This window comes from Nylanderia fulva, unplaced genomic scaffold (assembly GCF_048542155.1).
Source record: "Nylanderia fulva isolate GAGA-0341 unplaced genomic scaffold, ASM4854215v1 Scaffold174, whole genome shotgun sequence".
NCBI classification, from domain to species: domain Eukaryota; kingdom Metazoa; phylum Arthropoda; class Insecta; order Hymenoptera; family Formicidae; genus Nylanderia; species Nylanderia fulva.
Genome location: NW_028189990.1, coordinates 54,723 through 66,940, shown reverse-complemented (window position 1 = coordinate 66,940; position 12,218 = coordinate 54,723). Strand labels below are relative to the sequence as shown.

The following is a 12,218-nucleotide window of genomic DNA, read 5'->3' as shown; positions in this document are numbered from 1 at the left end:
CTTAGATAAGATGAAGATAATTTTGTTTTAAATATATCTAGATAAAAGATAAAATATAGCGATTCACATCTAAACAACCAGATAATAATCAAATAAATTCCAGATAATATATTATTTTTAAGGGAACGCTGACTAGATCTATTTTATTGACAAATATTATTTTTATTCAATTTTTTATTGGTTATACAGTATACAGAATGAAAAATTCATTACTAGAATTGAAGTATTCATAATAACAAATCTGGGCTACTACATATGTATATAAAAAAGAAATAAGAAAGCTAAATAATTACAGTTTTTTGTCGATCTTTTGCATCATTGGGTCAACTTAACTTAAACGATAAGAAAACTGTAATTATTTAACTTTCTTGGTTTCTTTTTATATACACATATAGTAGCCATATAGTAGATTTGTTATTATGAATACTTTAATTCTAGTAAAGGATTTTTCATTCTGTATATAATCAATAAAAAATTAAATAAAAATAATATTTGTTGATAAAACAGACACAGTTAGCATGTAAACAGTTATAAAAAAACGTAAATTAATGGGTATAAAAATATATTTATACCTTTATTTTCAGGCTCCTTCACGTCACTTAACAACACTCTAAATCCATTCGCATTCCCAACGAAATTATATGGCAATCCCCAAAAAAATTATATGGCGATTCATCTAGATAATTTTCTAGATAATTATTTTTAAGACTGCTTATGTAAACATAGTTATTAAAAAAATGTTAATTATAGAAGAGATATAAAAATATATGTATGTATTCATATTTTTATTTATAAATTTTTATCGCTTACTGCTTAAATTCTACTATTTAAGTATATTTTTATGTGCTATGATTCTAAATCAAAATTATCTGAAAATTATTCTATAGATAATTTAGTAAAGATAATACTTTTTTTCATCTAAGATGCAGATATAGATAATACATATTTTTATTATCTATATAAAGATAAGATGACGCCAAAAGTTTTATCTAGATAATCATCTATATAATTTTATTTAGATAACAGCAAACACTGATCGTCATACATAATTTTTTATCCTTTATCTTTCTCTAAATATATTTAAAACAAAATTATATTCATCTTATCTAAGATGATAATTTACGTATTTATTTCATCTCATCTTTATCTAGCTAATTTTAAAATCATATCTAAGCATAACACTGTACATATACAGGATGTCCCATTTTAACTTGGACACTCAAATATTTCGAAAAATGTGAAAGATAAAACTTTTCAAACAAAAATTGTTTGGTTTGAAGGGAGATATAAGGTGGTATCATTGATTTAACTTTGAAAGGTCATTTAAAGGTCACTTTCAATTTCTTTATTATGAATCCCCACTTTTTCTTGCATATTCTAGTAGCTTATCTCAAGAGCTTTCGAAAACATTTTAATAAAGTATATTTTAAGTACTTTTTGAGTTATAAAGTTTGAAATTTACCAATTTTTTGACAAAAAACAAATTTGACAATTTTTTATAAAAAAAAATTGTTTTTAAAAAATGTAATTTGCAACATGCAGCTGCGCATATTTTTTTTTTTAAGCGACTGTGTTTTCTTTACATCAACTAAATGATCTCGATCATTATTTCGTGCATAAAAGTACCGAAAAGTGATTAAAAGAATAATTACCGAAAACTGAATATTTTACAAGATATTTTTTATATTTTGTCAAAAAATTATCAACTTAAAATCTTATTATAACTCAAAAAATACTCCATGAAAAAATGTAATGTAATAAAAAATAGGGGTTTATAATAAAAAAATTTAAAGTGACCTTTGAATGACACTATTCAAGGTCAAATCAATGGCATCATCTCATGTCTCCTTTCAAACCAATTAACAACTTTTGTTTGAAACGTTTTTCCGTATCTTTCATTGTTTTCAAGATATATTTAAGTATCTAGTAATAAGTTAAAATAGGACACCCTGTATACATGTGTACATTATATATATGGTTATAAATCTTTGCTGTCGAATATTTCTATTAATTATTGATCGATAACGAGCATATGCAGGTTCGCTTAAAATTCATTTTGGTACTATCATAATATGCTTATATGCTACTGTTTACGCCTGGCGTAACCCTAGTGAATATCGAATATGCGAACGACATCGATATATGCAGCCTGCGTACCATACTCTACAACACAAACGAAACGAAATATACGACTCACTCGGTTGCTCCTTACGAGTTGGCAAGGTCGTGGATAGAGTCGCTGTCTGGCAGATAAGATGAGAGTGACACTCGTATCCGGTGGCGAAGGGTGACTCCTCCCTCGCGATCGTTTCCCTCGTTTCTCCAGAGATCGCAGATCTACTCTTTCTACGTACACTTTTCTCTCTCTCTCTCTCACACTTTTTTCTCTTGAAACGAGACATATAATATATACTCGCGTCTCGAAGAGAGAAGAATAGAGAAAATGTTATAGCGTATGAAATTGTCACCTATATAAGCTGAGGCAAAATTATATCTATCTAATCTAATCGTTTTATATATTTATCTAATCTAATCTTTCGCTCGAGAGAAAAATAAAAAAGAAAAGAAAGCGCCGCAAATATAGAAAGTGCAATTGAAAAGTACTGAACTCTCGATTTGTGGTAACTACGACGATTGTGCCATAAATGGTCGGAGTCGATCGGAGTCGGCCAATCAGCTCACGTTTCGTTGAAAATACGTCTTGAAGTCAAAACGAGTATGAAAAAGTGGTACATACGATGCGTCTATAAAATTGATTATTTTATATAATAAAAATGTTTTATATAATAAAATCTCTCTCTCTCTCTCTCTCCTCTCTCTCTCTCTCTCTCTCTCTCTCTCTCTCTCTCTCTCTCTCTCTCTCTCTCTCTCTCTCCCCCCCCCTTTCTCAGAGTAATGTAAAACAAATTAAAAAAGATAATTATATAGCATATATTCTACACTGTCAATTATTTTTTTGAAATATATATATATTATTTATTTTGAGATTTAATTTTTAAAATTTTATCAAGAAATATTTCTTGAGAAAAATTTGAGTTTTTGAATAGACTTGTTTTAAGATTTAAAATTTTTTAAATTTTTGAACAATTTTTTGAAAAAATTTCTGAAAAAATTTATTCAAAGATTAATTTTGAAAAATTCTTCAAAAAAACAAGTTAAAAATTTTTTTTGTAGAAAAATTTTTCGAAAAAACTTGTAACAAATTTTTTACAAAATTAAAGTTGTAAAATTTAATTTCTAAAATTTTTTTCAAAAAACAAGTTAAAACTTTTTTAATCTTAGAAAAAAATAATTTTTAAAAAAATTTCTGAAAAAATAAGATTTAATTTAAAAAAAATTTTTTTTCAAAAAGTAAGTTTTGGAAAAATTGTTCTCTAATTATGGAAAAAATAATTTTTCAAAAAAAATTTGTAAAGAATTTGAAGTTGTAAAATTTAATTTTTCAAAAAATTAAAAAATTCTTTTTTAATCTAATAAAATATTTTTGAAAAAATTTACAAAAAAAATTTTTTTTAATTTTTTTCAAAATTTTTTTAAAACTATCAATGTGATTAAATAAAAGTATGCATTTATCTCTCTTTATATACGTAAAAAATTTCATGAAAATCAAAATAATTCGCTAAGTTTCCTTATTAAGATCGTCGACCGCCATCTAATACACGCGTAATCGATGCTTCATCGTCCTCATACATCCTCCACGTGACGTTCTATCGAAGAAGTCGCTAGCAGCGACGAATAAGATGGCGGCGTCGCGCATGTCAGATCCGCCAGGATTGGACGGGAGTGGAATGGATGAAGAGTGGGGGCAGGAAGAGGAGACAGACAGAGACACGACAGGCACACAGAGACGGGCAGATAAGCAGGCGGGCCAGGACGGTGTAGAGACAGAGACAGGAGGCTGTATGTCGTACGTGCATACGTAGTGCGATAAAGGAGTGCAAGTGCGTGTCGAGTAGACCCCCGGTGTCGTCATGCCCTGGTGTAGCCGCGTCGTCGTAATAACAATAATATCGTGGCAGCTGACGAACTCGCGACGAGGCGGCGCAGGTCGATTCTCGATTCGCGTGATCCGACAGCTTTCGGTACCCCCTGACGTCTCCGTAAGGTCGTCGATGCGTCTTTGTTCGCGGCCGGACGGGAGGAGGACGGGCGCGGATTGTCGTTGCGACGACGAGACGAGGAAGAAGGATACGAGGACGAGGACGAGAGAGAAAAGGGAAGTAGCCTGGTAGCCTGGGGTAGGTGAGGTGCGATACTCGATAATCTGTCCGATTTCATTCTCTATCTCTCTCTCTCTTCGTATTCTTTTCTTCGTCTACTCTCCTCTACCTCGGAGTTGAGACCACGCGACCTCCTGGACACCCCGGCGCGGTCCTGGACAGGTCCAGGCGAAGAGGTGGAGCCGCCGCCGACAACAACGACGACGACGACGACGACGACGACGACGACGACGACGACGACGACGACGACGACGTCGAGGAGATGCGCGAGTTCAAGGTGGTGGTCCTCGGCTCGGGCGGGGTGGGCAAGAGTGCGCTCACCGTCCAATTCGTCTCCGGGTGTTTCATGGAAAAGTACGACCCGACGATCGAGGACTTCTACCGGAAGGAGATTCGAGGTCGACAACTCACCATGCGTCCTCGAGATCCTGGACACGGCCGGCACCGAACAGTTTGCGTCGATGCGCGATCTCTACATCAAGAACGGTCAAGGCTTCGTTGTGGTCTACAGCCTGACGAATCACCAGACCTTCCAAGACATCAAGGCAATGAAGGAACTCATCACCCGGGTCAAGGGTACGGAACGAGTGCCGGTGCTCCTAGTGGCGAACAAGCTCGATCTTGAACACCAGCGGGAGGTCGGCACCGAGGAGGGCCACCAGCTCGCTCAGCTCTGGGGCTGCCCGTTCGTCGAGGCGAGCGCCAAGAATCGCACGAACGTCAACGAGATGTTCGCTGAGATCGTCCGCGAGATGAACTTCAGCCCCGAGAAGGAGAAGAAGACCTACTGCTGTTGCAGTGTCCTCTAATACTTAATCAAAAGCCCCGATGGTCCCGATTATTTAGCCGTGGACCGAACTAGGTGAAGGAAAATAAATATATAGGTACAGGTGTGTACAGTGTGTTTACCAAGAGGGAAAGGCTTCGTCGTTCTGTTCTCTTCTTAATTTTTCAAGGAGAATTTCTTTCCTCCACTTCTTTTCTTTCTTAAGGATGGAAGCGTTAGGTGGAATACAGTGCTAAAGGAAGTGTGTACAGTGGCAGAGATCTTCTTTATCATCATCATCATCGAGAGGTGATCTTACTTCTGGAAATCTCTTTTTCAACCTTGGGAATGTGCTGTGTAGCAGGCCAAGGTTGACTTATGAATTCTCCAACTATGAGGGACTACGGTTCTCTCCTCCGCTTCTCTTCCTTGTTAAGGTGGGATGCAGTGCTAAAGGAAATGTGTACAGTGGCAGGGTTCTTCATCATTTTCATCATCATCTTCATAATCGTCCAGACGTGATCCTACTTCTGGAAATCCCTTCTTCAATCTTGAGAATTGCTGCGCATCTGCCAAGGCTGACTTATGAATTGAACGCTGTATGAATTCTCCAACTGAGGGACTGCAGTTCTCTCCTTTTCTAACTGGGAAGACCGTCCGGCGAGCGACGGCAGCGTTAAACACAGATATTTTAATATACGCGAATTTAGTATTATTGTATGTAATATTATTGTAATATATATACATATATATATATATATATATATATATAAATAAATAATATAGATTTAAGAAAGAGAGAGAGAGAGAGAGCGAGCGAAAGGTAGCTTTTTCTCGACAAAAGGACCAATACTCCGCTCGCGCGAGAAGAGAAGTGTCGGAAAAACCGTAAAAAACCAAATTCGATATCGGCTTTCGATGCTCAATTTCAGACGAAATCGTTGCGCGTAGGTTTTTCGCGTTCTGGTACATAAATTGAGACTAGGTGCTGCGCTAAAGAAGGAAGAAAAAAAGAAAAAAAGAGGAAATACTCGCGGACGTTGAAGGAATCACTGTGATGGTCGAGTCAAGGAGTTAAGGGGACTAAGTTTGAGAGGGGAAATTTAATCATATATATATCGCATGATTTGCATGCAGTAGTAGTGTGAAGGTTTACGCAATCCATCTGATTGAAAATGGGGTCTGATTTCGAGAGTGAATTCTAATCTCTCTGTGCAATTGTTGTATATCAATTTAAGCTAAGGAGGCTGATTAACGAGAGGGAGCGAGATATTACCTAAAACATTTTTGTATGAGACGTTAGAGACATTTAATGTACAGGGTGTTTCATCTAATTTTATTATGTCCGAAATATCTTTGTTGTATTTTTAAAAATACAAAAATATATTTCAAAAGGGAGAAAGAGTTATTCAAGTTAGAGAAAGATACTCTAAAATGTAACATTTGCAACTTTTTTTAAATAATTTATTTTTGAAACATTCTTGAAATACTTCAAAATACATTTCAGAGATCAAAAGATCCTGTATATTGGTTGTATAGTCCTAACAGTGAACTATTTTATTGTACATCAGAAGGAAAGACGCTGAAAGAATCAAGGTTTATGCGACACTTTAATGATTAATGGTTAATTCAACTATTGTATGAGAGTTTTTTGTGATCCGTTGCGTAGCAAATATTAATATCTTACTTTTGCTTTAATGTTTGTTCCAAGATATTTGACATACAGCGCAATATTGTATTTGTAAACTCTAAATGCATGGAAGAAGCAGAACAAACTAATGTAATAGTGTGATTATAAAATCGAAATCGATTTTACTTTTAATAAATTGAAGGCGAAAAGTTAAAAAAGATTGCCTTTAATTTATTGAAATCTAACAAAATCGTAAACTGTTGTGACATGATTTTGGAAATAATTAAGAAAAACGTTTCGTAAGGCTAATTGAAACATAATGTCAATCTAAACTTGTAATTTATAAGCTTTGTACGATAAAAAAAAGGTTTATACTGCATAAACCACAATACTGCACATTTGATCACTATAAGATTGATGATTTTAATAACGAGTGATCTTACACACCAATGACAGAGCACAATAGTTTATCCATAGTAGAGTTAAAAAAAAATTGCGAGAATTCGCACTGATCCCTTCAACTGCAAATAAAATGCGTGCGTTATTAATTCACATTTGCTAATAATGACAACATCAATGTGAAAAGTATCGTAACAACTCTATATATTTTGTTTCCAGAAATATTATTTTTATCATTATATGAAAAATTGCAGAATCCAAATATACTTTATTTAAAAAATTTTCTAATATATATTTCATAATAATAGAACATTGTGAAGATATTTATATATAAAAATATTAAATTATCAGACAACTTAAAATTCAGAAAGAATATATAGTTTGCGATACTTTCTATTGCTTTTGGAAAGGAAAAAATACACAGAATATCACTGTACGAAATATCGTTGAGTTTGTGAGTGCAAAAAAAATCCGATGCATGTAACAAGAAATTAAGAAACACAACGGTTCTCCTTCTCTTAAGTGACTCGTGAGATTGATCGAGTGCTTTAAAGAAAATTTTACAAAGTACACTTATTTTATATTTAGAAATATGTGAAGTTATTCTTTATTGAGAGAAAGTATTTAAAAAAATCGAAAGATATGCGATTTTACATTCAATTAATTTTGTGAGCAACTATAATAGCGATATTAGGTGTGTGTGTGTGTGTGTGTGTGTGTGTGTGTGTGTGTGTGCGCGCGTGCGTGCGTGCGTGCGTGTGTGTGTGTGTGTGTGTGTGTGTGTGTGTGTGTGTGCGTGCGTGCGTGCGTGCGTGTAATATTTTTTGTATGTGATTAAAATCGTATTATCTGATGTGTAAACACGGCGTAACAACAATTATATTACATTGTTATTCAGTTCGATGCAATTGTCATTTGATTCTCGGAGGACTTTTCTTCTTGAATTTAATTTTTGGAGAAGCCTCAAGCCTATCTTTTCGACTTCTATTTTTAAATCTGCGAGTAATTTTTTTATCAGTCGTTTTATATCCGAGGGTTAAATGCAAAACCGAAATTTTAGCAATTTTACTGAAAGATATTATCTTATTTCTGCGACAAGAAATGCACATATTTATAATTTGTGTAACCTTATATTCTAATTTACAACTTTAACGCATTCATACATACACACACATAAATATATATATATATATATATATATATATATATATATGTATAAAATTCGTATACGCACGATAATATTTTTCAATACTTTTAAGGAAAATTGCAGAAAAATTAAGAGCTAAAAAACAATAAAAAAAAAGATTTAACTGATGTACAATATTTCTACGATTGATAGATCGATCTTAGATATTTTTGGAAGAAGTTCACGATATTTGAAAGAGAGAGAACACGTGTGGAATCTTAAATATTGTGGAAAAAGTTGTGTGCGCGCAATTTTCGAACGGCACTCTGTATTCTTTTTTCTTTTCTTTCGGAATTCGTACTAAAAAAAAGAATTTAACGAGGCCGGAGAACTGTGGTCGCGAATTATCTCATGTGGTTCGCGGTCGAAGGATAAAAACAAAAAAAAGAAGAATAAGGAACGGAACGTTTCACTTTAAGCAAGCCGTATTACTTTGTCTCACACAGGGTGTGTTCCATTATGCACTGCAAGTACTGACAGTACTACCAATAGCGTTCCGATATAGATAGCAGTGCACTGCGAAAGTACTATCATGAGTATATGACGTCATTAATTTTGACGTTATTTCCTGTTGCGATTACTGCAACCGGCGAGGTAAAGCACTCGCAGTAATCAAAATGGCTACCTCCATGTGTACGATGGAACTAACTTTTAAATTCCATATCTGAATATAATGATACAATATTTTTAACGTAATTTTTACATTTTATTCTAGGTATTTTAATTTGTCGTCTCATTTCATTTATTAATTCCATTTCCAAATCGCTTTCACTTGATGACTCACTCGAATCATATATATTCTCGATTAAATTATATGTAATTAATGCAATAACGGTATTATCCATTTCACCAATTTTTCACTCGATGATTATTAGCGAAAAAGGTTAGTTACAAGTCTGCTGAAAGCGTACTGTAGTGCGTTCCGTTTTACTATTTTGCAGTAGCTTCAAAGTGCACAAAATTAAAAAGGAACGCTGTCAACAGTACACTTGCATGACGTCATAGTGCCAGTACTTGCAGTGCATAACGGAACGCACCCACAGTCTCGTGGAAAATTTTTAGTCTCGCTGTGATCATGTAATTCCGCGCCTTTTGTAATATCGAATAACAATAAATCGAAGCCTCCTCTTCCCGGCTTCGATGCAAGGGCCTCTCTCTTTGTAAAGCGTTAAAAAAAATCGTCTTTGTTCGACTTGTGTATCACACTTCTTACCTTTTTTTTTGCCCCGTTTTACATGTAATACGTACATATACATACATATTATATACACGCGAAACACAAAGGACGCCCAAGGCCGTCGTCCGCCTAGATAGCTCACCAAGTATTTGATGTACTTGAAAAAGCTATTTATATATTTGTACATGAGAAGGAGAAAGAGAGAGAGAGTCGCGCCATGTGTCCAACTCTCAAGATTATGCATACGCTATTTTTCTAAAGCGGCATCTGAACGTTTTTATCGCAAAGGGTTAATCTATCTATAATAAAAAGAAAGAATTCTAATAAAATGAATATTTTTATTTAGGGAGCTATCGTCGGCGGTGATGAGGGAGAATTACGCTAATTAAAAAAAATGACGGCCAGCATATCATACACCTAAGGACCAGAATTCTCTCTCTCTCTCTCTCTCTCTCTCTCTCTCCCTCCCTCCCCCCCTCTCTCTCCCTCTCTCCCCTCTCTCTCTCTCGTTCGAATTTTATTTTACGAATTCGACGAATCGCTCACCCTCAAGGAAGGATTGAGATATACAAAGATGCAGTTTATAATGCAGCAACAATTGGAGATATACGTGCGCATTTGTTATGCAATTGGATCACACACACACACACACACATGGAGCATTCCACGTCGAGCGATCCACTTTTATTATTGTAAAAAGAAAGAATCGATCTTTTTTTCAATTTTAATAGCTAGATTTTATCTTTAGCATATTCCTACACTAAAATCTAGGAATTACAGAATTTATTCTATCTCGATATATCATATCTGTTTAATAATATGGCGGAACTAAAATCGCACAAATTGGATCTGCCATTTTGAATTTTGAAAATCTGAGCTCGGATTTGACCAAAAATTTTTTGAGTTTATATCTTATTTTTAAACCCTTTGTCCTTCCTGTTAATGGGGTTAAGTACGAATAAGGCGCCATTTTTAAACCGTAAAGGATAACATTTTGTAATTTCTTTAGGTTTTAATGTTAAGAATCAAATTTAGTTATTAAAAATAAAAAAAGATTTTTTTTTTGCAATAAAGGTGACTTACTTGGACATGGAATGTTCCATATGTATATTAATTAATAATTGGAGTAAAGAGAGAAAAGAAAAAAGAAAGAGCAGGAAAAAAACACCACGATTTAGATATGTGTATATCGGCCTTTCAGTACTACTACCTGCGTATCTGATATATTTAGTACGAAATACGTTATATATTTTTTACAATATGAAGAATCTGTAAATATATTATATAGCGAGTATCGAAGTATACATAATAAATGCTAATTATCTTGAAACACTTCTGAGACAAAATATATTTCGGAGTGAATATCTTAGAGCGAAACAAAAGAAAAAAATGTGTATAATAATAGACCAAGTGCAGTCTCTTTCTTTCGTGCACGGCTGTGCAAAATGCTTTATTGTATATTATAAGTAGAGGGATATATGTGTGGACACAGATGAAACTGGAATACTTCTCTCTCGCAAAGTTTTTTTCTTCCTTGGATTTTTTTCTAATAATTTCTAATAATTATTTTAAGATACATTTTCCTGCAACGAAAAAATTCTCTGCATTAGTTTCTTTTGTATCAAAATTACTTGAAAATATTTTTAATTGAAAAACAAAATTTAAGATGACAATCTTTGACGAATTAAGACTCCTGAATCCTCGCCGTGGCTATATTAGATTGTGACGTCAGAGATGATAAAGCACATGCTAAAAATTCAAAATATTTTCATTTTTTTTAAATTTATATTTTGATTGACTATACAGATTGATAAATCCCTTTTGGCAATTAAACTATTAATATTAACAAACCGCGTTAACTTATAATTTCAGATAATAAACAATCTGTATAGCCAATAAATAGATTTATAGTCGCATTTAATCTCATACTTTTCGATCAATAAAACAGAACTAATCCAGCATCCTCTTTTTTTGACGAATTGACTAAACGGATAATCTACGGGATAATTAACGGATACCAAATAATCGTTTTAACGTTATTACAGGCTTTTACGTTGGAAGTATCAGCATGGGAATCTAGTCACGAACGAATGAGTTAAGGCACTTGCATTTGTACATTATTCTTCGAATTCGTCTCGGCCGGAGAACAATTAGCGCGATTTTTCTCTCCTTTATTTTACTCTATTGACGATATTTTTTTATCTTCAAAGCTTGTTTTTTTGCTGCGAAAGTAATGAAGTATCAGATCTGAAGCTATGCTTGCAGATTTTTTTAGTTTTTACAAAGATTTAAATTTAAGAGTGTAAGATTGGTAAGATTGTAAGATTGGTGCACATTTTTCTCTTTATTCGCAAGTTTTTTTTGCACCAACAATGGCATTTGGCGCAATCGCGCAAATATAATGATGTTAGAATTTCGAAATGATAGCTTTTACTATACCTATTGGACACACCTGATGACCCTGCGATAAAAAAAAGAACAAAATAGCGTATATTTATAATTTTGTTTTTTTTAAAGCTTTTGTTTTTTTCAAATCGCAATTACACCGCAAAATGTGTGTTATGTTGAATCTTAAATTGTTTACGGAAAATCGGAATAATAAATCCGTCGTAACAAACTCAAACTTATTAGACGAGTGATCGCAATTCGATTTGTGTACGATGTACGATAATAATAATGAAAAAAGTCTAACATCGTTTGTGATTTAAGAAGAAATAAGAGACTCTTGATAAAAATAACGACCGCATATATATGTTTTAAACAATAAAATTCTTTTATATATTTCATTTCGCACATCTCTCTTCCACATCTATTTTATTAATCAAACATCAATGCAACAG

General features: G+C 33.6%; 2 protein-coding genes across 3 annotated transcripts in view; one reads left to right on the top strand and one right to left on the bottom strand.

Moving 5' to 3' along the window:
- Positions 1-2,492, bottom strand: part of LOC114940153 (phospholipid scramblase 1) — a 66,266-nt gene extending 63,774 nt beyond the window's left edge. The window contains exon 1 of one of the 2 annotated variants that reach the window (XM_085481328.1): positions 2,198-2,492. In XM_085481328.1, the coding sequence (XP_085337454.1) occupies positions 2,198-2,402 (205 nt within the window). In that variant the 5' untranslated portion in view covers positions 2,403-2,492. The remainder of the gene's footprint in view (positions 1-2,197) is intronic. The other variant, XM_085481331.1, reaches the window with a different exon arrangement.
- Positions 2,493-4,408: 1,916 nt separating this feature from the next.
- On the top strand, positions 4,409-12,159 carry Rap2l (Ras-associated protein 2-like). The gene is made up of 2 exons (XM_085481327.1): positions 4,409-5,110; positions 5,213-12,159. The coding sequence occupies exon 1, from the start codon at positions 4,682-4,684 to the stop codon at positions 5,027-5,029; it is 348 nt and encodes a 115-aa protein (XP_085337453.1). The 5' UTR covers positions 4,409-4,681; the 3' UTR covers positions 5,030-5,110; positions 5,213-12,159.
- Positions 12,160-12,218: the final 59 nt, after the last annotated feature.

What these genes read in the sequence shown, in the direction of transcription:
- Rap2l (XM_085481327.1), top strand. Translation starts at nt 4,682, where the DNA reads ATGCGCGATCTCTACATCAAGAACGGTCAAGGCTTCGTTGTGGTCTAC.